The sequence below is a fragment of the Dromiciops gliroides genome, chromosome 6, assembly GCF_019393635.1.
Source record: "Dromiciops gliroides isolate mDroGli1 chromosome 6, mDroGli1.pri, whole genome shotgun sequence".
Lineage (NCBI taxonomy): Eukaryota > Metazoa > Chordata > Mammalia > Microbiotheria > Microbiotheriidae > Dromiciops > Dromiciops gliroides.
The window spans coordinates 95,337,973-95,364,241 of record NC_057866.1 but is presented as its reverse complement, the minus strand read 5'-3'; the positions used below and the strand labels follow the sequence as shown (position 1 = coordinate 95,364,241).

General features: G+C 43.3%; 1 protein-coding gene across 1 annotated transcript in view; it reads left to right on the top strand.

Annotated features, from left to right (window-relative positions):
* Positions 1-26,269, top strand: part of CFAP99 (cilia and flagella associated protein 99) — a 195,651-nt gene that overhangs the window by 157,517 nt on the left and 11,865 nt on the right. Inside the window, exons 12-14 of the mRNA XM_043971559.1 lie at positions 3,302-3,443; positions 4,230-4,381; positions 17,501-17,706. Of these exons, the coding sequence (XP_043827494.1) occupies positions 3,302-3,443; positions 4,230-4,381; positions 17,501-17,706 (500 nt within the window). The remainder of the gene's footprint in view (positions 1-3,301; positions 3,444-4,229; positions 4,382-17,500; positions 17,707-26,269) is intronic.

Below are 26,269 nucleotides of genomic sequence, written 5' to 3'. Positions count from 1 at the left end.
CTTAACCCTCATTGCCCTACCAAAAAACCCCCAAAAAACCAAAAAACAAATAGCATCCAATGTCCACTGAAAGGCTCATCTGAGTGTAAAGTGTTGAACAATCAAGGGATCACGGAATTTAAAGCTACAAGGGACCATGTAATCCAACTTCCCTCTTTTTTACAGATGGGGAGATGAAGTCCAGAAAAGTTTAGTCATTTGCCCAAGGTCACACAATTACTGACCCCACTACACCACGATTACTGTCTTGCCATGGGCTCAGGAGGAGGGTGAGCCTGCCCTCTCCCTCTGGGACTTTGGTTAGTTGGCCATTAACAGATTACAAAGGAGGCTGGGAGGAAGTCAATGCCTTTTTCTTCTATCAGTTCCAAGTGTGCTTAAAGGGCTAGGAAGGAAAGGAGGACAAATCCCCTTTAAGAACCCAATTATATTTTAAAGGTTCAAGAGGTAAAGAAGGCAAATCCCTTTTAAGAACTCAGGTATAGGGGCAGCTAGGTGGTGCAGTGGATAGAGCACTGGCCCTGGAGTCAGGAGGACCTGAGTTCAAATCTGCCCTCAGACATTTAACACTAGTTGTGTGACCCTGGGCAAGTCACTTAACTCCAATTGCCTCACACACAAAAAAAGAACTCAGGTATATGGGGAGGGGGGATGAACCATGCAGAAATAATCTTTAGCATTATGTGGAGAAGAAAAAAAAAAAACAACCAAAAGAAAAAACCCTCTTTGACACAAGTGATGCCTATTGGTTTTCACGCACAATTAAGTGCCTACTATGTGCGAAGTCCTGTTCTAGGTGCTAGGGACATGGAAACAAATAATGAAGACTGTCATCGACTGTTACCAACTGCAGCAGTAAATGGAGTGCTGCCCTCAGGGACCTTCTAGTGAAGGATGTGGCATGAGTACAAATAAGTTTATACAGGATCCTGTGAGAAAGAGGATAGTAACAATGACAGGGGGGCGGAGGTGGAGAAGAGGAAAGATGGGAATCAGGAATGCCTTCCCAGGCATTACGGATAGCTCCCCGAATTTCGCTTCCTTCCTTTTGTCAAGCTATTTACTTTAATAGAACCAGTCACAATGTTTTGCTTCACCAGTAGGTGCTGCCAGCCAACAAAGGAAGTAATTCCAACTGCAAACTACATAAGCTCAAAGTTACAGGAAACCAATTCATTCCCTGACTATATTGCTTGTTTTGATAGTCTACATATGGAGTTTACTCATAATAAAGGATTCCCCCCACCCTTAATTCTCTTCCTTTCTGACCCCTGTACTTCATTTTACACTGTTGATCTTCCTCTTTTCCTGGGCAGTCTCTCTGTTTGGGGTTTTTGGGACTTTGTTCTCCCTAGCTTCAACTCCTACCTGCAGGACCACTTCTTTTTTATTTTTCTAATTTAGATATGATTTTTTAAAACTTTCATTTGTTTAATTTTTCAGTTCCAAATTCTCTCCCTCCATGACATCCCTTCAACCTTCCCCCTTTTCTCAATTCACACCATAACCACTCTAACTGCATACATTCATCACCTCTTCCTTGGATCATTAGAATAGCTCAAAATCAATTGTGCCTGCTTCCAGTCCCTCCTCTCTCCAATCCAACATTCATAAAGTTACCAAAGTGATATTACTACAGCATAGATCAGACAATGTCATTCACTGACTCTTTAAACTCTGTTGGCTCCCTCTTACTTATAAGATCAAATACACGCTCCTCTGTTTAGCATTTAAATCCCTTTAGAACCTAGGTCCAAACTACCTTTCCAGCCTTATTATACAATTCTTTCTATGTACTGAGCCAGTGGAGTCAAACTCAAATAGTGACTTAGTAAGATAGTGACTTAGAAAACCACAAATTACCATTATCTATGTTGTACTGTATTTTCTTTCTTTTTTTGGGGGGGGGGCAATGAGGGTTAAGTGACTTGCCCAGGGTCACACAGCTAGTAAGTGTTAAGTGTCTGAGGCCGGATTTGAACTCAGGTACTCCTGAATCCAGGACCAGTGCTTTATCCACTGCGCCACCTAGCTGTCCCCTGTACTATATTTTTAAATGTCTTTTGTTAAACATTTCCCAATTTCTTTTTAGCCTGGTTTCATAGGAGTTTTGCAGCCGGTGACTAGAAGTTTGGCACTAATTGGCCTTCTTTCTTTACTCTATTTCCCATCTCCAGGCCTTTGCAAAAGCTGTCTCTCCATCACTGTACTAGACTCCCTCTTCACTTCATCTCTTTTTTTAAAAATTATTTAATATTTTTCCTAATTACATGTAAAAACAATTTTTAACATTTGGGTTGTTGTTGTTTTTTTTTATTTTGAGTTCCAGATCTCACTTCATGTCTTAAAAGTTCTAGTTTCAGAGGCAGCTAGGTGGCGCAGTGGATAAAGCATCAGCCCTGGATTCATGAGGACCTGAGTTCAAATTCGACCTCAGACACTTGACACTTACTAGCTGTGTGACCCTGGGCAAGTCACTTAACCCTCATTGCCCTACCCCCCCCCAAAAAAAGTTCTAGTTTCTTTCAGATTTCAGCTCAGTCAGATTAGTCCTGATCCCCTCCTCTTCTACCTTTCCTCACTCCCTGCCAAACACACACACACACACACACACACACACACACACACACACACACATTTATATTTGTGTATTCATTTTGTATTATTTTTTCTATATTTATGAAAACAAGCATGTTGTCTCAGGCAGACATGTTAGAATCAAGAGCTCATCAAAGAAAAGGATCGGGGCAGCTAGGTGGCACAGTGGATAGAGCACCAGCCCTGGAGTCAGGAGTACCTAAGTTCAAATCTGGCCTCAGACACTTAACACTTACTAGCTGTGTGACCCTGGGCAAGTCACTTAACCCCAATTGCCTCACTAAAAAAACAAAACAAAAAAACAAAGAAAAGGATCATTTCATTTTTGTCTTTATATCTACATTATTTAGCACAGTCAGTACCTGGCATATAGTAGGCTCTTAATAAATGTTTATTGATTGATTGATAGATTGGGAGAGTCAAAAACATACTAGATTTGGAATCAAAGGACTTGGGTCTGGATTCTGGTTTTCCTGCTACTCCCACTGTAACCTTGGGGGAAGTCACTTAACCCCTCCAGGGTTCAGTTTCTTTCCCTGTAAATTGGGGAGGATCAGACTGGCTGCTTCTCTTCCAGCTCTAACTCCTCTGGTTCAGGAGCTGATGTTTTGCAAATCACCCTGGTGTGTTTTTTTTCTTTTTTTTTTCTCATTTTTTTTTCTCTCTCTCACTCTCTCTACTTTGGTGATGTGGTGGGAAGTAGATAGCAAGGCTGAAGAATGAGTTCAAGAAGCAGTGCCTCAAAGAAAAAAATAAAAGGAAAAAAGTGATTGAACAAATAACAGAGGGCCACAAAAATGTGAAGACTGTCCAAGCGAAGCTTCGGAAAACCAAGCACCAATTAGGTACTGGAGGCCCAGACTGGGGGGGGGGCGGGGGAGACTTAGTTTCGATATTGTGGCCATAGGAGGAAAAAGTGACTGGTGGAGCAGGGGGGCATGTCAGGGTGGGAGGAGTTAAAGCCAGGGTTATAAACATAGGCAACTATGCCACTTTATGTGCTGTGTAACCTTGAGCAAGAACCTTCACCTCCATGAGCCTCAGTTTATCTATCTGTAAAGTGGGGAAATTGAAGTTGATGATTTCTAGGTCCCTCCGAGGTGTAAATGTGTCATCTATTGAGGAGTTTCAGGCATGGTTTTGAGTTAGGAGTAGCCAGGAGCCTATAAAATGCAGGAATGAAGAGAGTCAACCATGGGCCTTGTCTGCCTCACTGTGTGGCATATCCCCATTGATGACTGGCTTCAGCACTAACTTGCTGAGTAACTCTGGTCAAACTATGTCACCTCTTCTGTGTTCCTTGTTACTTCATCTATAAAGTATAAGGAAGGAAGGAAAGAGAGATAAGGAGGAAGGAAGAAGGGAAGGAGGGAGGGAGGAAGAAGGAAGAGCAGCTGAGGCATGGCTTTGAAGTCTGAAGTCAGGAGCAGAATGGGATGGGGTGGGGATGGGTAGTAATCATCGTACTAACTACATTACATTTTATTTGTGGGGGACTCAGGAGATGGGTAGATGAAAGAAGTTATCCTGTGTGGTCACTCCTGCTTTCTTGGGTCTCCTGCACCTCTGCCATATATATGCCTTACACAGTACTTTCCACCATAGAAAATCAGTTATCCCCCCCCCCCCAGCCCAGGACATGGCTCAGGAGATCAAGCAGCTCCATGAGAAGAGGATGGAGATTGACAATGAAGAGAACAAGAGAAAATGTGAACGGACCCATGAACTCCGATCAATTGAGTCTCTTCCTGTGATAAAGGACCGGTTTATTGACTTTACCAAGGTAAGTCCATCTAGAGTGGCTCATATTCATACAATGATATTTCTATTAACAATGAACATTGGGGGTCAGCTAGATGGCGCAGTGGATAAAGCACTGGCCTGGATTCAGGAGGACCTGAGTTCAAATCTGACCTCAGATATTTGACACTTACTAGCTGTGTAACCCTGGGCAAGTCATTTAACCCTCATTGCCTGGCAAAAAACAAACAAACAAAAAAGAAGATTAATTCTATTTCATTCAACAAATATTTATTATTTCCACTGTGTGACAGAATAAAAAGGTAAAAAAATTAATAGAGTCCTGGTCCCCAAGGAATTTATATGGAAGGGGACAGGGAGAACATGTATATTTGACATATATATGTACACACACACATATATATGTACATATATATAGATATATATAGGTGTATAAATAGAACATTGTAGGGTGAAAGTAGAGATCTAGACGAGGTACTCCAGCAGAATTTGAATGAGGAGAGACCACTCATTGGTCTTTAGCTGGGGGGCATCCGGGAAAGTTTTATGGAAGAGTTAATATCTGAGGTAGTCGAGCCTTAAAGGAAGATAAATATTTCAACAAGTATAAATGAGTAGGCTATGTGTTCCATACATGGGGTACGGCCTACTTGAATCTGTGGAGGCAGGAAAGGACAGAAAATGTTCAGAGAATAGCTAATTGTCCAGTTTGAATGGTACGTAAAATACATTGAGGATTTATCACGCAAAAGTTGGCTGGATTCAGACTCAAACTTACAGTGGTACCATGGAGCATTCCTCCTCACTGCTGGATTCCATGGCCAAGATGGAAGACTAGACCTCTTACCTCTCTAAAATAAGAACTACGCACAAGAGGCAAAGCAATTGTAGCTACCTCCATGGGCTATGACACCAAAAACCCTAATGAGGTTAGAGCCCAACGAACCAACAGCAAAGAAGGATATTCCTTGATGTGCTCACTCAGTGTCTTCTCCCCTACTGGCCCCCATATTCAAGCAGGGTAGCACAGTCTGACTCAAAGGCTTGTGCTTTCACATCCTCCACTCAACAATTCCTTTACTGATGCTGCAGTTTCTACAAGATAACCCCACTCTTGCTCCTGCCCTTACCCCACCATGTGGTGATCAACTGCCCCCCCACCCCCGGTCGAGAAGTGGGGGAGTACAGAAAAGGAGGAAGCTTGTCTTGCCTTGGTTGGTAGAGTGGCAACACACTATGGTCAGCCAGGGAACTAAGGAATAGAAGGAACAGGGATAAGCTGGCAGTTTTTAGGGAGGATACTACATGTTCCACCAGGCCTGAAGGAAAGGGAACTGGAATCCAGAAACAAAAGAAAGAACTGCTTGGGAACAAAAATAGACAGAATTGAAGGACAATTTGAAAGAAGAGAAGTGAAAAACAATATTTTAAAAGAAAACTATAGGGGCAGCTAGGTGGCACAGTGGATAGAGCACGGGCCCTGGAGTCAGGAATACCTGAGTTCAAATCCGGCCTCAGACACTTAACACTTATTAGCTGTGTGACCCTGGGCAAGTCACTTAACCCCAATTGCCTCACTAAAAAAAAAAAAGAAAACTATGACCTCCAAGCAAAACATTGATCTCAAAGACAAGATGCATAGAGACAACTTAAGAATTACAAGTCTCTTTAGAATATCATGACAAGTCAAAAAAAACCTGAACACTATAATGTAAAAAATAATAAAGAAAAACTGTCCAGAACTTTTGAACACATCCCAATCAAAAGAATCCACAGATCACCCCCAGGGTGGGAAAAGAAACCCCAACACTGCAAACTTCAAGACACATAGTATTTAAATTGAACAATGCCAATGATAAACAATAAACTCTGCAAATGACCAGGAGAAAGACCTTCAATACAGGGTTTCCTAAAAGTCTTAGTGCTTAAGCTAATTTTAAACTACCTTTTAAAAAAAATAATGTTCCAGTTTTTTATAGTTCTCTAGAGTCTTGTATTTGAAAGTCAAATTTACCATTCAGTTCAGGTCTTTTTATCACAAATATCTGAAAGTCTTCTTTTTCATTAAAGTCCCATTTTTTCTGCTGAAAGATTATGCTGAGTTTTGCTGGGTAGGTGATTCTTGGTTGTAATCCCATTTCCTTTGCCCTTTGGAATATAATATTCCATGCCCTCTGGTCCTTTAATGTAAAAGTTGCTAGATCTTGTGTTATCCTGACTGGGGCTCCACAGTACTTGAATTCTTTCTTTTTGACAGCTTGCAATATTTTCTCCTTGACCTGAGAGCTCTGGAATTTGGCTATAATATTCCTAGGAGTTTTCCTTTTGGGATCTCTTTCTGGAGGTGATCGGTGGATTCTTTCAATTTCTATTTTAGCTTCTTCTTCTAGAATTTCAGGGCAATTTTCCCTGAGAATATCTTGGAAGATGATGTCTAAGCTCTTTCTTTGATCATGGTTTTCAGGTAGACCAATAATTTTCAAATTATCTCTTTGAAGATAAAGTTAGAGAGGTAGAGGAAAAAATGGAAAGAGAAATGAGGGTGATGCAGGAAAGACATGAGAAAAAAGTCAACAGCTTGAAAAGCCAAATGGAAAAGCTCTCTGATGAAAATAATTACCTGAGAATTAGGATTGAACAAATGGAAGCCAGTGACTTTATGAGAAACCAAGACACAGTAAAGCAAATCCAAATGAATAAAAAAAATAGAGGGCAATGTGAAATATCTTCTGGGAAAAACTGCTGACCTGGAAAATAGGTCCAGGAGAGATCATTTGAAAATTATTGGTCTACCTGAAAACCATGATGGAAAAAGCTGTGCTATATAATTGTAGTGAAATAGTCATGTGCTATAGGAAATGACAAACAGGATGATCCCAGAAAAACCTGGAAAGACTAATGAACATTGATGTATAGTGAAGTGAGCAGAGTTGGGAGGACATTGTGCATAGTGACAGCAGTATTGTTCAGTGAGCAAATGTGAATGATTTAACTACTCTCAGCAATGCAATAATCCAAGATAATCCCAAGGAACTAATAAGAAAGCTTACTATTCACCTCTATAGAAAGAACTGATAAAAAGAACACTTGTGGATTGTACATATATAACCTGGTTGTTATCTTGTGGAGGGGGGAGGAAAGAGAGGGAAGGAGGGAGAAAAATTTGGAACTCTAAATCTTATGATAATGAATGTTGAAAACAACCCTTACATGTAACTGGAAAAAATAAAATAAATGTTTGTTGCTAGGGAAAAAAAATAATGCTGCACTAAGACTTTTGGGACACCCTGTATAAAGGAAAGGACTTTTGAATAGCATAAGACTATTCTGTCCCTGCCAGGAAAAAAAAAAACTGTAGGGAATGGAATAATGTCTTCCAAAGAGCAAAGGAGCTCAAGATGCCCTTTACAATCTAGCCCCCCCTTAGCTTTCCAGTCTTCTCATACTTAATCCTGTGCAGGTAATCTACAAGCCAGTGACACCTGGCCTTGCTGTTTCTCACATACTGTGCTCCATCTGCTAACTCCAGGCTTTTTCACTGACTGTGCCCCATTCCCAGAATGCTCTCCCTTCCCATCTCCATCTCTTGTCCTCCTTCTATTCTCAACCAAAACATCACTTTCTGCTACCTTCCACTCCCCATGTGAGTGCCTTTCCTTTGATATTACTTCCAATTTACCCTGCATAGTCCTTGTATGTACATAGTTGTTTTGTAGTTCTGGTCATATAATTGCTGTGTTTGTCTTGGGAGGAAGACTCCCAAGTATTTTATATTGGTAACAGTTATTTTATTTATTTATTTATTCATTCATTCATTCATTCATTCATTTATTTTGGTGGGGCAATGAGGGTTAAGTGACTTGCCCAGGGTCACACAGTTAGTGTCAAGTATCTGAGTCCAGATTTGAACTCAGGTTCTCCTGAATACAGGGCTGGTACTTTATCCACTGTGCCACCTAGCTGCCCCTACGCAATTGTTTTAACCTTAAGCTTACATAATGAAAAGGCAAAACGGGAAAAAACCCTGATCTTGGGAAAGATTAAAGGCAAAAGAAGGGATGGCAGAGGATGAGATCGATAGTGTCATGGCAGCAAAGAACATGAGCTTAGACTTTGGAAGAGAGTAGAGGACCAATGGGCCTGGAGTGCTGTGGTCTAGAAGAGTTGGACAGTATCGAATGACTGAACAACAATATAGTTGTTTGCTTGCTGTCTCCCACATTAGAATACAAGTTCCTCAGGATCACAGACTGTTTTTGCCTCTCTTTGTATTCTCAGCACTTAGCACAATGCCTGCCACACAGTAAGGGCTTCATAAATGCTTGTTGACTGACTGACCTTGGCAGCTGCCACCAAGCCAGACCAGTAGTCATGTACTCTTAACCTGCTTGTATTTTCCATAAACAGCTAAATCCACTTTCTCCCAATTAAGCAAGAGACAAGAATTTTTTTTGGGGGGGGGGTTGGGGGAGTGGTTTCAGAAGGAAATTTTATTTTAAAAAAAACACTAAGCAAATAACTAAGAGAAACAAAAAGAAGTCACCAAAAACAGGAAATGAAGTCTTGCAGTTTCCAGTTAAAATTTAATTCACTTCAACATACACTAAATGTTTGCTGTGTAGAGATGTAAAGCAAGACAGCCTTTGATCTCACAAGGATTAAAATAACTAAAGTCTAGCCACCAAATAGTTTGGCTGATACAGCTCTTGGATAACCCTAGACCCAATTCCCTTTCTTTGCTTCAGCCCTACCCTGTTTTTCTTTGTGTGGTTTGGTTTTGTAAGGAATTAATTGTGATTTGGGGTTTCCATGACCCTGTCTTTGTTTCATTATGGTCAGACTAAAAAGATGTAATCTTGAAAAACCTAAGAAAAGATGGGTATATACTTGAAGAGATAATAGAACAAACAAAAGGAACTCTGACTAGATTTGTCATGTATATTAGGTGGGACTGAATAACACAAAGAACATTTATTGAGTCAAAGTATCCAACAAAGTACCTAAGCCCCATCTAGGAGTTCCCCCATGCCCACATGGGCCTGGCCAAATTATAAGGGGGACAGCCCAGGGGGTATGTTGAACCAATTGGAGACTCAGCAAGGCTATAGAACCACCCTTCCTGTGGGAGAGGCAGGAAGGGGAAGAGAGGGAGAGGGAGAGGGAGAGGGAGAGGGAGAGGGAGAGGGAGAGGGAGAGGGAGAGGGAGAGGGAGAGGGAGAGGGAGAGGGAGAGGGAGAGGGAGAGGGAGAGGGAGAGGGAGAGGGAGAGGGAGAGGGAGAGGGAGAGGGAGAGGGAGAGGGAGAGGGAGAGGGAGAGGGAGAGGGAGAGGGAGAGGGAGAGGGAGAGGGAGAGGGAGAGGGAGAGGGAGAGGGAGAGGGAGGGAGGTGCTTGGTGGTGATTGACCTTTGGATAGAACCAGGAGACACTGCACAGCTGATTCTCCTTAGAACTACAGATTCCAGGTGGTGGTGAGTTTGTGTTGTTGAAGCTACGCTGGCTCTTTAGGCCAGCTGAGCTGGAAGCAAGTTTAGGGTTTGAGTCAGTTTTTATTCAAGCCAAGCTGTTCTCAGTAGCTGAGGAAGCAAAGCTTATTCGAGGCGCCTGGGGGCCTTTTTAACCCTAGAGATTTAGATTCTAACCATCTGGAAAGTGGGTCATATTTTTCCCTTTCTCTATCCCCTTTCTCATTGTCCCTGGCCCTATTAACTTCACTTGTGTTGTAAATATTGTTCCCATTAATAAAAGATGATTTGTTTGTGGAAAAGAGGCTGTTAATCTCCTTTCTTATCAGTCTGAGAGAAATAACTAAAGAAAAGGCAGTTTGGAAGAGAGGAAACTATGGACCTAGAAGTCTCCCATGTTTTCTGAAACCCTTTATTACGGCAAGCCGCTCAATTAACCCTCCCCATGCTGAATCTGGCCCATACAGTTTACCTGGAGTGTATCACCATCCAATTCTTAAAACTGGTTCTATCCTTTAAACATGCTAATTATTCAAACCTTGACCTAGTTTCCCCAGTGTCCATGTAGTCCTTAGTGTCCTGATATCTTGAATTTTTCTGTATCATATCAGCTCCCCATGAAAGACTCATAAAAGGGAAGTTTCTGGCTTCTTTTCTGAGTGTCACACATAAGGAGAGCAGAAAGGGGGCACCTCAGAGCTGCTCTTTGACAAAAGCTGACTTCCCTGGTCAGGAGCCTATTTCGTCTGCCTCCCTCCAAAATCTGATGGTCCCGGAGTAGATGTCAGAGATTCAGAATGTTAGGGACCATTCTGGGAAGGAGAAACAGCTGTGCACCTGGGGTTGGGGACCCAGAGCTGCCCACAATTCACACAACCTACTTAAGAGCATCAGGCAGCATCTTCATGGATAGTGTTTAAGAGGTTAGAAAAGGGACAGAGGACTAGCATTTGTGCTGACTGAGTGTACATGGGGAGAAGGTTAACTGTAAGAGCGCAAGAGTGAGTTAGAAGAGAAAACATTTGGGAGGCTGCAAGGGGAAGGAAGTATATTGTCTGCAATTCCACAAGATCAGGGTGGAGAGAAGAGATATTTAAGAACCAGAAAATGTCCTAAGGGATGGTCAGTTGGTGGAAGGAGTCAGCAATTGCAGTGAGAAAGTGTTTCAATTACCCTTTGGAGTAAGAATAGAAAGTAAGATGGGGTGTGGGGGGGAATATTCTGGGAATGAGTTTGAAGCAAGGATTTCGATGGTCATATGTTCAGGATTGGTCAGAGAGGGCTTCAGAGAATCACTGACTCAGATGCTCTCTAGTCCAATCATATCCAAAGAAGAATCTCCAAAGTCATCAAAACTTTTCTTGAAGACCGCCAGTTACAGGGGCAACTCAGTACCTTCCAATGCAATCCATTTTGGGTTAACCCCAATTGATTGGAAGTTTTCCCTTACATCAAGCCAAAACGTATCTCTTTGTAACTTACAAGTATTACTCCTGGTTGTATCCTCCAATGTCAAGAAAAAAATGCCTTATCCTTCTTTCATAAGCAATCTCTTCAACTACTGGAAAACAATTCCCATGGCCCCTCAAAGTCTTTTCTACTTTGACTACTCATCCCCAATTTCTTCAGTTGATGTGCCCTGACCAGGACAGAAAATAAGGGGACTCTCACTTCCCTGACTCTGTTTCTCTTAATGCAGCCTAAGATTGCGTTTATACTATCCTATCATTTTGCCGACTCATATTGGCCTTGTAGTTCATTAGGAATCCCAGATCTTTCCCAGACAAACTGCATTCTAACACCACCTCCCCCACTTCGTACCTATGGAGTTGATATTTTGAACCCAGGCATAAGACTTTACATTTATCTTTATTAAGTGTTATCTTATTAGATTTGGTCAAGCATACATCCAGGAACCACACTACTAGAGACCCCCTTCTAGGCTGACAGTGAACTATTAATGACTACTCTTTGGATCCAGTCATTCAACCAAATCTTTCTAATTATATTTTCATTATAGCCCACATTCCTTCATATTTTCTAAAAGAATAACATGAAAACTTTGTCAAATGCTTTGCTAAAATCTATTTGAACCATATCTACAGCATTTCCAAATATACCAGTCTATTAAACCTGAAAAAATAAGGAAATAAAGTTCACCTGCCATGACCTGCTCTTGATGAAGCCATATTGGCTTTTTGTGATCAACACTTCCTTTTCTAGATCTTTATTAGCCATCCCTGTGTGACGGTTATCTTCTAGATAATGTGTTCTAGAAATTTTCTAGTAATGGGAGTCAAATTCACTTGGACTATTGTCGACAGATTCCATTCTCTTCACTTTTTTTGAAAATCAGGACATTTGTCCTTCATTCCCATGTCACCTCTACCTTTGTCCACATTTCAAAGATCACTCACAGTGACTCAGCAATCACTTCTGCCAGTTCTCTCAATATATTTGATATAATTCATCTGGGCCTGGTAACTTGAACTCATCAAGGATGGCTGGGTACCAACTAATTATCACCCTACTCATTTTTGGTATCCATTCCCTATGAGCTATTTTCCTAGGCTGATTTCCCCCATAGAATTTTGACCTTTCTCTAAAACCTTTGAAGCCTACTCTTCCAAAATGTATAGTGAATGTCCAATTTGTCTTTCCTCCTCCATCCCAAATTCTAAGATGGTCACTTCCCACCCAGTTACTTCTGTTAGAAACAGATAAACTGAAGCACGACTCCCGGTCTGGTGCAGAGAAGGAAGGCCGTTTTATTATGATCTTGCAAAAATGGGCAAAATGGTTTTTTCAGTGTGTTTATATATGGGTCCATCCCTAACGCAAGGATTCCCTCCCCTGTTTCACCTATTGGGTTCCTCCGGATTCATATCACATTCTTCTAGACACTTCTAAACATGTATACCACTCCACCCCCTTCCCCAGTGGGACAACCAGACTGAGATTGTACATTTCTTTTGTTATCTAACTTTAGAAAACTACTGCTACCTCTGCAGGGAAAGGAAGAGAAATTTGGGGAGGGGGAGATAAGCCCCTGGGACTTGAATAATGTAGTCTGTTCTTATCTGAGAGGAGCATCTTCTACTGTTAACTCAGCAGAAAAAGGAGGGAGGCATGGGAGAAAAGGCCCTGGGACTTGAATAATGTGGCCTGGCCTAAGGGGGCAATTGTAACTGCTAGCTCACCAAAAAAAGGAAGGGAATGGGGGGTGGGGGGGTCAGGGGAGAAGAAGCCCTCGGGACTTGAATAATGTATCCTGCCTACTGAGGAGGACACATTTAATTCTCTCACTTCTAACACATCCATCATTTCTTCACTTTCACCAGCTCTTCCTTGTTGATGAGAATTGGTCCCATAACAGAATTTCTCTAAGATTCTCTTCCTTTTGAAGAATTAAATTACTATTAAGGCAAGGTAGACAGTTTTAGCAGATGTCCAGATAAATGAAATCCCACAGAATTAATAAATAATATCTCTTGGCCAGGCTTGTGATCTCTTTCCCAAATTCATCCATATGCATACCCTTTCACTTCTCTTTCTGCCCCTGTTAACCTTCACCCAAATAATCTCCACCCTTCTTCTCCACTCTATTTCCTGGATTTTCTCATACTGAGGATATTTTCTTCATATATAGTAAGGCTCTGTTGTATCCCCCACCCTCCCTGTCCTTTAACTCTCCTTTTCTTTTTGAATGTGGTATATTCTAGCTCTGTATCTCATCATAGTAAAGTCTGATAACCAGGCCAAATCTTCCTCCTTCCATTAGAATCTCATCTTGCTAGCTTGACTTGTGAATCTGAAATGATTTACCATCAGTGTTACTGAAGGCTCCTTTCTTGGAATTCATCTGCTATGATATCTGGGTCTCCCTACTGCAATTCTTCCTTCATTGGAATTGCTCTTTAGAGTAACTTGGTGCATCTGTGTAGCCAATCCTTCCCCTTCCCCTCCAGTCAGTGCAGGTTGGTATGATTTAGGAATTCTGAAAAATGCATTTGGGATTTGGGGTCAGAGCAGACCTGAAGCTAGATATGGTGCCTGGGGGTTGATTTGTGTTCTGGGAGAGTTGCCCCTATCCCATACAATGCATAAAGCAGCATGGTGATTTTGTGTCAAAAGCTATAAATTCAGATTCTATTCAACACATCCTATCTACATTGTGGGTTGCTGAGTTGTTGCTGGTTTTTGTTTCATATGAAGATAGGTTGGAGATGTGGGAACATGACCAAGCTTGAAATGGTGAAACAAATATAACTTGGAGGAAGTTTCTCCTCCCCTTTGTCACCTTGAACACATTAGTGGGGAGTAGTGCCCTTTGCAGAACTCTAAATCTTTACTGCTAAACTCTTGACTCAAGATTATTCTGAGAGGATTTCATAGGCTGCTCCAATAATCACAAGAACCAAGTGGTCCCACTCCTCCCATTCCTGGGCAAATTATCATCTCCCCTCCGGCCATTCTCTCATTGTCTAATCTAATCTCTCACTCCCTAGACACAACCAGAACATACCTTTCTCTAGTTACCACTCACAAACTAATTTCTCAAACTACCAGCTAACTTATATAAACAAAGGAACTATCCTGATGCCCTTAATTGCCCTCCCCCACACCTAGTATGCAATTGTAGTCATCTGATTCCTCATAGTAAAGGGAGACTCTTTGTCTTGGTGATCTCAACAGCCCTTATGAGTTCAATTATCATCTCTACACAAATGATTCTCAGATCTTTATGTCCAGCCCTAGTCTCTCTCCTAAGCACTACTTGATCGGGGCAGCTAGGTGGTGCAGTGGATAGAGCACCGGCCCTGGATTCAGGAGGACCTGAGTTCAAATTCGGCCTCAGACCCTTGACACTTACTAGCTGTGTGACCCTGGGCAAGTCACTTAACCCCATTTACCTCACCAAAAACAAAAAAACTAGTTATCACTAATCTCCTATTAGACATTTTCAGCTACGGGCATTTCCACTTCAACATGTTCAACATAGAAGTCATCTTTGCCTCCCAATTCCACTATTTCTACCAATGGCACCACTCTTTCTAGTTACCCAAGCTTAAATCCCCCACATCATCCTTGGCACTCTGTTCCCCCTTACTCTCCATGTCCAATCGGTTGCCAAGTCTTGTCACTTCACTGCCACAATTCCTCTGGCAGCTGCCCCCTTCTCTCTACTTATACCAGGTTACATTCTCACTGCCTCTTATCTGGACTATGACAATGTATCATCCCAAATGATCTCCCTATCCCAGACTTTCCCCTCTCCAAACTATTTTTCACATAGCTGCCAGTCAGATGAATGTTGATCAGCTGGCCTCTAAACTAAAGGAGATCCTAGAAGCAGTTCAAGGATCCAAAACATTTGCACGTGTATTGTTGAGATCCAGTCTCTGTATGAGGCTGAAAGGCGCATAAGTACTGGACAAATGCAAGATTCAACACTCATAATGTCTTCATGGACAAGCTGGCTTTGCCTGAGCCCGAGAAGCCCTGGAAAATGTGCAGGACACAGCACAAGATACAGTCCAAATACCTCAGCCAGACAGAGGACCTAAATGGACACTTCCGCTTTGTGAAGCTGCTACTACTGCCCCATGAAGGGCAAGGCAGTGGTGAGGTCAGCAGCTCCAGACCTCCCGTTGGAGCCCTACAAAGCACCCAGCACCCAGTAGCCCAGACAAGGAGCTTGTGCTCACCCTTGACCTTGGCTACTCCTGTTATTCCTTTTCCCTGCGATTCCCATCTCCCCTTAGAGTTTGCACAGATGTTCCTGATGCCCCAGGGAGGAAGCTCTTGGTTTGAAAGAGAAGAAGAGGAGTAAAGGAAACTATTTATTCCCTTCTCCCAGGGAGCAGATTTCTGGGCAGGGTGGGTGAGGAATTCACTTTCAGCAAGACTGAAGGGGCTCCTAAAGGGGCTCCTGAAGGGGCTCCTGAAGGGACTCTAGTAGCCACACCTCCCTTCAGGACCCTACTGTCTATGACCAAAGTTACTGAGCCTGAGAGACCACACTCCCTCTCTCCCCTATGCCACAGACAAACAACTTCTCTCTCTCCCCAATAAAGGTGCTCTCTAACAAATAATAACAGCACAACAACAAAATCCATCCTTTGCTTAGGTTATCACTTCTCTATACTTTTCTGAATGATTTATCATTCAGAGATGGCCAAGGGAATTTAGGGTTAGGGTATTGGGGTATTTTTCATATATACTGGGGGGGGGGCAGCTAGATGGCTCAGTGGATAAAGCACTGGCCCTGGATTCAGGAGGACCTGAGTTCAAATCTGGCCTCAGACACTTGACACTTACTAACTGTGTGACCCTGGGCAAGTCACTTAACCCTCATTGCCCCACCAAAAACAAAAAAAAAGGCAGCTAAGTGGCACAGTGGATAAAGCACTGGCCTTGGATTCAGTAGGACCTGAGTTCAAATCCAGACTCAGACACTTGACATTAGCTGTGTTACCCTGGTCAAGTCACTTAACCCTCATTGCCCTAAAAAAAAAATTTTTTTTAATTGAAGACATAGATACTGGAGCTATAATATAGAGAAAGGGGACTTAACTGAGATTTGAGAGACATGGATTCTTATCCCATCCCTGACACCAATAATAACTCACACAGCCCTCCACTAAATCCCTCCTCCAAAGAGGCAGCAAGGTATGGCGAAAAGAGCACTTGATTTGGAGTCAGAGCACCTGGTTTGGGATCCCAGGTCTTCCACTTAGAACCTTGTAGGACCTCGAGCAGTTATGCTCATTGAGCCTCGGTTTCCTCGTCTGTAAAATCTCTAAGCTTCCTTCCAGCTCTAAATCTCTGACCCTATACAGTCATGGCATGGAGATGGCCAAGTTCCCAAACATTTTACCGGCAAATTATAAGCCCTGGCAGATCCTGGCTTCAAGCCAGGAAAGCTTGAAGTATGAGCCTAGCAATTGATTGTGTGTCCTGTCTGAGGACTAGCCTAGATAAGTGTAGCAAAGCCCATCACCACCTCTGGTTGGCCACCTGAGAAGGAATTGGTTCAGCCAAAGAAACTCAGGAAACTACCTGCCAGTGAGCACAAAGGGATATCCACGCAGGTGAAACAATTAATCTTTCAGAGAAACGCCTATTTCTTTTGACCTTTACAGTTAACAATCTTGTGAGGCAGAAGGTATGGGAATTGATGATCTCCATTTTTCATGTGAGAAAACTGAAGCTAAGAAAGGGGAAGTAACTTGTTCATGGTCTCAAAGCTAGTCAGCACGTTGGAACTGGAATTCAAGTCCTGATCTCCTTGACTCCAAGGCTGGTGCTCTTCCCACTGAACTAGCCATATTCCTAGGTCTTGATGTGACCTTGGGCAAATCATTTAACCTTTGTGGCCCTCAGTTTACGCTTCTGTAAAATGAAGGAATTATTGCTGGCGCTAAAGTTCTCTGAAATCTTACATGCCTGTGGTTCCCATAAAGGAAAAGGGGACATTTCACCATAATATCTGGATGATGGCTGTTTTTCAGTTACTTTAAGGAGACATCTCAGTGTCTCATGCACAGTCGTTTCTTTATGATCATAGGTTTTATGCCACTGGAAAAAAAAAATTCAGCCTCCATCATCTCAAAGTCACGCATCTCCATCCTAATTATTCCATTGCTCTCTCACTCCCTCTCTCTCTCTCTCTCTAGGATGCTGGTCATGGCCTCATTGGGGAAATGTCCTTGGTAGAACTTCAGGAACGGCTACTGTTGCTGAAGCAACAGCAGAAAAGAGATGAAGAAGAGAAGCGTGACCAGATCATCCGGGAAAAGCAAGCTAAGATGAATAAGCTTCTGGAAAAGGCTGAACAGATCGCTATGTGCCGAGAAGCCTGTGGAAGAGCAGCAGCATTAAAGTCAGTACCCAGTGGGAGAATACAGCAGTGTCCACGAGACAGGGGTGGGGCTGGAGGGGGGTGATCTTAGGTGACCACAAGCTCAAGACAACACACAAGTGTAGTATGGCGGCCAAAAAAAAGCCAAGATCTTAGGCTATGTAACTGACCCTCTCTGATGTCAAGAGCAAGGGGACATGATTGTCCCATTATCCTCAGGCCTTGTCAGACCGGATTTGAACCATTGTTTCCAATTCTGGGCACTGCCTTTTAGGAAGGACATTGATAAATAAGAGTGCATGCAGAGGAGGAAAAATAAAATAGTGAAGGGACTCAAAACCACTCATTTAGTCATTGATTTAAGAAACATTTCATTCGGACAGCTAGGTGGTACAGTGGATAGAATGCTGGTCCTGAAATTAGGAGGACCTGAGTTCAAATCTCACCTCAGATACTTACTAGCTGTGTGACCCAAGGCAAGTCACTTAACTCCAGTTGTCTTAAACATCCGGGGCCATCTCCAGTCATCCTGATCTATATCTTGCCACTGGACCCAGATGACTCTGGAGGAGAGAGTGAGGTTGGTGACCTTGCACAGTCCTCCCTCACTTTATCTAATTCTTTGCATGTCATGACATCACCCCAATGTCATGGTCCTCTTCAAGAACGAAACTATAAACAATAATAAGAAACATTTGTCAAGTACCTGCCTATGCAGTGTCCATCTTAACCTGGAGTCAGGAAGACCTAAGTTCAAATCCAAATTCAGATACCCTGAGCAAGTCACTTAAACTCTGTCTGCCTCATTTTCCTCAACTATAAAATGGGAATAATAATAATGGCACCTAGGTCCCAGAGTTGTTGTGGGGATCAAATGAGATAATATTTTTTAAATGCTTAGTGTAGTGCCTGCCACATAGTAAGCACTATATAAAAACCTGTTCCCTTCCCACCTCTACCCTTACCCACACGGGTGGTGTGATGCTAGGCAAGGTGTTTAACTTCTTGGGGCCCCAGACAAATCTTTGAGACTAGAGCTTGCAGAGATGCTGAGCTGCATCTGTAGAAGGTGTTTCCTCACTGGGAACTCCTCCCATCATTGAAATTACAGGTCCAAAGTAGGGGAGGGGGGAAGCCCCTGCTGTGTACAGAGCCCTGGGTTCAGTTATCTAGGAAGATGCAAAGTTTAGATAAGACACTGGAGACATGGCTTCTATCCCCATGGCACTGACAGTCTAGCACAGGGACATGGCCCCTTCTCTCATCTGACATTGACACTGCCTCGGTGCAGGGTCTCCCTGCTAGACCTACAATAGCCCAGGCTGGGTTGGCCTGCCTCAAGTGTCTCCCCACTCCACCCACCCCCATTCAGCCACCGAAGTGATTTTCCTAAAACACAGGCCTGACCAAGGCCCCTCCTACTCACTGAACTCCAGGGGCTCCCTCCAGGATCCACATCTTCTCTTTGATATTCAACATTCTTCATAAGCTAGTCTCCTCCTTTGTTCTAGTCATCTTAACACCTTACTCCCCATCATGAATGCTTGCATCCAATGACATTGTCCTCCTTGCTTCCCCACTAATGAGATGCTCCATCTCTAGATGGCTCAGTACTATGCCTCAGGTACCGAGAGAGGTGTAAACCATACTGCTCAATGAGGCCCAAGGGGGAAGCTTATTTAGCCGTGGTCACCCTGGCAGGAGGCCCTATTCAAACAATCGTTTTGCAAGGCACTTCCTGTCTGGTATCTAGTTAGTATTGTCACAATACTTCCCCAGGAGGACTCATTTCAGGCCTTCAGGCCTGTTTATTTCAGGCATCTGTCAGCCCATCTGGGGAGATGTGTCTTCTCCCAGTTCAGATTCCAGCCTTCCCATACCATTGTAGACAATCCTTATGACTTGTTGAGGCCAAAACAAACAAACTAACAAACAAACAAAACCTCTCCACCCTTCTTGGACACTTCTCTGAGCCCCTGGAAACTTATCAAGGCTGCTCTTTGATGGTCAGATATAAGGAGCTATTCCTGGACTAGCTAGAGCTCATAGCCAAGACCCCAGCCTTTGAGAGCCCAGGGTTCCCTCCACATTATGGTCAGGTATCAGAGGATGACTTTGGAAAGAGACTCGAGCTGCATCTTGTGGGTTGGGCTAGAATTTAGCAGATGGAAATCGTGGGGGCAGGGGGATGGTGTAGGTAAAGATGCTGGGGGAGCCAGAACAGCCAGGGGCCACAGCATCTAGAACCCGAAAAGAAGCTGGAGTCAGATACAGGAGGGTCTGGAATACCAGGATCAAGGGTTTAGACTTGGGGCAGCTAGGTGGCACAGTGGATAAAGCACCAGCCTGGATTCAGGAGGACCGGAGTTCAAATCTAACCTCAGACACTTGACACTTACTAGCTGTGTGACGCTGGGCAAGTCACTTAACCCTCATTGCCCTGCCCCCCCCCCAAAAAAAAGAGTTTAGATTTAATTTTGTAGGCAGTCGTGTCCACCTGAATGTTCCTGAAAAAGGAGATGAGAAAGTGAATCTCTGAAGTACCACCTGGACCAGATAGTACCAGGAGACAGGGCCACCCTCCCCTCCCTCCCTGTCCCATGTGCACAGGAGCAAAAGCATTTTTTGACAATGGGTAGAAGGCTGACTTTGTTCTAATTGGCTTTGCCTATAAGTCATATGGGACAGATCCAAATGTAACAGTTGTCAGGTAGGTAGGTAGGATGCTCACTCCCACGGGCTCCACAGGTAGGTCAATGACCACACTAGCCCATGTTTCTTTTTTCTTTTCTTTCTTTTTTTTTTCTTTTTTTTTGCAGGGCAATGAGGGTTAAGTGACTTGCCCAAGGTCACACAGTTAGTATGTGTCAAGTGTCTGAGGCCAGATTTGAACTCAGGTCCTCTTGAATCCAGGGCCGGTGCTTTATCCACTGTGTCACCTATCTGCCCCGACACATACATGTTTCTTTCTTTTTTTTTTTTTTAGTGAGGCAATTGGGATTAAGTGACTTGCCCAGGGTCACACAGCTAGTAAGTGTTAAGTATCTGAGGCCGGATTTGAACTCAAGTACTCCTGACTCCAGGGCTGGTGCTCTATCCACTGAGCCATCTAGCTGCCCTTCCCCATGTTTCTTAAAAGTTCTAAAAGGTATGATCAGCTTTAGAGATGGAAAGGGCCTCAGTGCAGCCCTCTTGTTCTACCAGTGTGGAAACTGAGACCCACAAAAGTGAAGTGATTCGGAATCACAGATCTAGAACAGGGATGGACCCTCAAGGCTGTCTACTCCAACACCTTTATTTTATGGATGGGCAGATTGAGGCCCAGCGATGGCTAGTGATTTGTCCAAGATCACACAGCTAACAAGTAATGAAAACAGAATTTGAACCCAGGTCCCTCGACTCCCAATCCAGGGCTTTTGACACCATACTCTAGCTGCCTCCACTGTTGGACAGAAGAAGAATATGAGGTGCTAATAAGAGAGCCAGAGCCAAGGCTCTTGACATTAATTGTCATGGATTCCTTTTTTTAGTAGGAATCCTGTGGGAGCCCTTCTCAGAACAATGTTTTTTAAATATATAAATACATTCTTGGTAGGATTTACAAAGGAACCCAAATGAATTAATATTTAATATTAATGAAGATAAAGACATTATTTTTTCTGAGTTCTCAGACATCCCCACCTCCAGAAAATCTATCCACAGACCCTTCTGTGCAGTCCCAAGTTGGGAACCCCTGCTATAGTAGGAAATGCGGGGGAAGAAAGGGGGACCACTGAGGGCAGTGTTAAGGGTTAAAATTCTAGCTAAACTGTCTAAAATATCTAATGAGTGGTCGCCAATAAATTATAAGCTTTAGCAAGAGTTAGACTTTTAAGCATTTATTAAGGAGAATAAGAATTTGGTAAAGAGAGAGAGAAAGGCCTAGATTTCTATCTATTAAAGGGAAAGCACATTTTTAGCTCCCTTCTCCGCCAGCGTCCTCAGGAAAGAGCCCCAGAGTCCGCGCCAGTCTCTTCCTTCCTCCTCCCACTAGTCCGCGTCACTTCCTCCCGCCAAAGAAAAGACTCCTGGTCTTGCCCTCAAAGACCTTCGCTTCATGGGCAGAACTCTTCTACAGTAAGTATCCAGCAGGTGGCGTTATTCTAATCATTACAGCAGTACCTCAAAGCCTTTTGACCAGGCAGGGGACTGCCTGCATCCCCCACAGAAAATGAGCACAGGCTGCACTTTCATTGCTGGTAATCTCAAGCTGGTTCATGCATGGTTGCTTTCTTTCATAGACAGAGCTTTGGAAGTCAGAGTGGGTAGAGCTGGAGTCAGAGGGACTCCCAGGAAGGGACACAGCATCTGGGTCCTGGGAGCCTGGCTCTGCTGAGTGTCCTCCCCTTTGGTCTCTCTCCATGGACATCTCTGGCTGCTGCAATCCAGGCCTGAGAGAGGCAAACCAGGAACTCAGGAACACGAGCAGTGCCTCTGTCTCTCAGTCACCTCCATGAATCTTTGCGGCATCAAGCTGCTCCAGAGAATGAACCCAGATCAGGAGCCTTGGGTTTAAGCCCTATCTCACCCCTTAGCTGTATGGCCTTGGGCAAGTCACTTGATTCCATTGAGGACCTGAATCTCCTATAAAATGGGGATAATAATATTCACATCCTACCTCACAGGGTTTTGGCAGGGGGGGGGAGTGCCCCAGAAATAAAAATGCCCAAGAAATGCAAGTTTTGTCATTCTGGCCTGCCTTGAAGGGCTTTTGCAAGGAAAGAACTTTGCAAATGGAAAAGCAGTTCGTTCTTTCCTGAGACATCTTATGGATTTGTGTTTTCATCAGTGCAGGGAAGGTCACAGGACTTCAGAGTGGAAAAGTACCTTAGAGGTGATGTAGTCAAATCCTCTCATTTTACAGGGAACTTGGGCTCAGAGAAGGGGAAACACTTATCCAAGGCTACACAGACAGTAGAAAATGCAGAGCTGGAATTCTAACTCATAGCCTCCTCCTCTAAAACCTGTGTATCAAATGGGATTATATTGGGCAAGCACTTACCATAGTACCGGGTAAATAGTAGGTGCTTAATAAATGCTCATCCCCTTCCTCCTCCCTCCTTCCTCTCTTCCCACTCTGCCTCCTCTACTTCCTCCACCAGTGCCAGCCATACCACCCCCTCCCATCCTAAGCAATGTCTTTCCATCCTATAGAATTCTTTCCCCAATGTTATTCTGCAACTCCTGCACCCAGAATCCACCTAACATGCCCAAGACCTGTATACATGTGAGCTGTCATTAGCATTTTCAGGGGCAGAACTGCACTTGTGATATCAGTGGCATAGGAAACTCCCTCTACCAATGCAGACTGGTACTCCCTCTCCAATTTAGAGTCAGTGATTTGCCCAGAGTACTAAGAGATTAAGCCACTTGCCCAATGTCAATTAGAGGCAGCACTAGAATCCAGCTAGGTAGGACAGTAAATAGAGTACTGGGTCTGGAATCAGGAACACCTGGGTTCAAATCCTGTTTCAGACTAGCTGTGAGACCCTGGAGAAGTCACTTGACCTATTTGCCTCAGTTTCCTCCTCTGTAAAATGGGGATGAAAATAGTACCTGTTGTTGTGAGGATCTAGTAAGATATTTATAAAAGTGCATGGCACGTAGAAAGTGCTCTATAAATGTTAGCTATTATTGTGAGTATTATTGTTTTCAGTATCATTCCTGGTCTCAGGGCTATGATTCACTATGGTGTAGTGGTGGCTGTGCTTCTACCTCCAAGTGAAGCAGGTTTAATTTCAAGCTTAATACCCGAGAGTATCCACTGAACCCCACCTGCACCCCCAAAAGTGTTACAGTTTCATGTTCTTGCAAGGCCGACAGGCCAGTGATTCCTGTAGGGCTGTCTAAAGACAGGCTCTCTCCATCCCCAAGTTCATTATCAGAGAGATCATGTCATCAGTGCCACACACCATCCCAGGAGACAGAAGGAAGGCCAGAAGGTGACTTAGTTATGACAGAAATTAAGGCCACGGTCCCCACTGCACACAAGGAATTCTACCCACCTTGCATATGTCAACAAGTCAGCATCTAATAAAGGCCAGCCCCATTCATCCCAAGGGTGATGACAAAAGTTTCTTAAACAAATGGGATCTTGAGGGCAGCTAGGTGGAGCAGTGGATAAAGTACTGGTCCTGGATTCAGGAGGACCTGAGTTCAAATCGGACTTCAGACACTTGACACTTACTAGCTGTGTGACCCTAGGCAAGTCACTTAACCCCAATTGCCCTACCAAAAAAAAAAGAAAAGAAAAGAAAAAATTATACACACACAATGTTCTCTATTCAACAATTATTTGATGTTTAGGATTGTCATTGACTTCACAAGATTTTGACAGGTGTTCTTTAGTTCTCCATTATGAAAGCCAAAAAACAAAACAAAAAAAAACAACAAATGAGCTCTTAGGCAGCGTCATCAAGAGTTTCATGTGGTTCCCAACTCAACAAATTATTTACTGTAAGGACTTTTATAGGCAGGCAGTCACAAAACTGTGGTTTAATCAGCCACAGCATGTTATAACCACGGGATACCTTTAACCCCAGAAGCAACAGGCCTGTCAACTTCCTACTTGATGGGGCTATAAAATGAGACTGCCAGATCCACCCTATAGGATAGTGAAATTGGCTTTGCTTCTTCAGAAAACCAATTCTAGCCCTGATCCTTTGAATTGGAACATGTGAAGAACTGCAGAATGTCAGGGCTAGAAGGTACCTCCCTTAGAACTTAGAACACAGAACATCAAAGCTGGAAAGGCCCTTAGGACAGAAGAGAGAAACTATTAGAGCCAGGGAGAATAGAGAATGGAGTATGTCAGGGCCAGGACAGAGCAGAGAAATTAATGAAGTAATTAGCTAATGAATTAATTGAATTAACAAACAATAGCTGTCATTTTTACATTGCTTTAAAGGCTAAAAGAATTTTGAATACATTATCTCATTTGAATTTCACAACAATCCCAGGATGTAAATAATGTAGATGTCATGAATCCCATATTCCCATGCAGGTATCATTCCCATAGGCAGCTAGGTGGTACAGTAGATAGAGTTCCTGGCCTAGAATCAGGAAGACCTGAGTTCAAATTCAGCCTCAGACAGCTGGGTTTTGGATGGGATCCCCCTGGGTCCAGGGTGGATGCTTTGTCTACTGTGTCACCTAGCTGCCCCATGATGACATCTTTAGGGTTAAATTGAGGGGTGAGGGGAATGCACTGGGGGAGGGGGAAAAAGCAGAGGTGAAATCCTACATGAAAGAAACAGGAAAGGGCTTATGGAGTGGGGGAAGAGATGGGGGAGGAGGGCAGTAAATGAATTTTACACTTATCAGAATTGGCTCAAAGACCTCAACCTCAGCAGAATTGGCTCAAGGAGGGAATAACATACACACTCAATTGGATGGAGTGATCTATCTAACCCTGTAGGAAAATAGGAGGGGAAGGGGATAAAGAGAGAGGGGCAAAAGAAGGAAGGGCAGATTGGGGGAGGAGACAGACAGAAACAAATCCCTTTTGAAGAGGGATAGTATGAAAGAAGATGGATAATAGAATAAATATCATGGGGAAGGGAATAGAATGGAAGGGAAACAATTAACAATAGTAATTATGAAAAAGAGAAAAGGGGGAAAAATTGTACAAAAAATATTTATAGCAACTCTTGGTGGTGACTAAGAATTGACAATCAAGGGAATGTCCATCAATTGAGGAATGACTGAAGAAGCAAATTCAGCCTCAGACACTTAATAGCTGTATGACCCTGGGCAACTTCTATTTGCCTCAGTTTCCTCAACTGTTAAATAGGGATAATAAGAGCATCTACCTCACATGATTGTTATGAGGATCAAATGAGATACTATTTTAAAAAGCACTTGAGAGCACCGGCCCTGAATTCAGGAGGACCCGAGTTCAAATCCAACCTCAGACACAGCACTTACTAGCTGTGTGACCCTGGACAAGTCACTTAACTCTCATTGCCCTGCCCCCCCCCCCAAAAAAAAAGAAAGAAAGAAAAGAAAAAAGAAATTTATTAGTAGAGGGGTAGGGGCAGCTAGGTGGCGCAGTGGATAGAGCACCAGCCCTGGATTCAGGAGGACCTGAGTTCAAATCTGGCCTCAGACACTTAACAATTACTAGCTGTGTGACCCTGGGCAAGTCATTTAACCCCAATTGCCTCACCAAAAAAAAAAAAAGCACTTGACACAGTGCCTGACACATAGTAAGCTCTATATAAATGCTTGTTCCCTTCCTATTTTGCAGAAATGCCTAAAATCATCTAGTGACTTAATAGCAAGGCCCTGACCAGGAACTCAGATCTTAAGTAAGAATCTGTAGTGTCTGTGAGAAACAAATTGTGAGAAACCCCATTTAAAAATTTCTGGAACTCAGTGTTGGAGAAGTATCAAAGGCCTTTATTTATACATTCGAGCGAGAATGGGCTAGCTCCCTAATAGAAATGGTGGCCAATGTGGGACTCAGGAGCCCTTTTATCTCTTAAGGGGCTGGCTCCACCCTTCTTTCTCAATTACAATCTTCTTACCAAGACACTGGAACCAA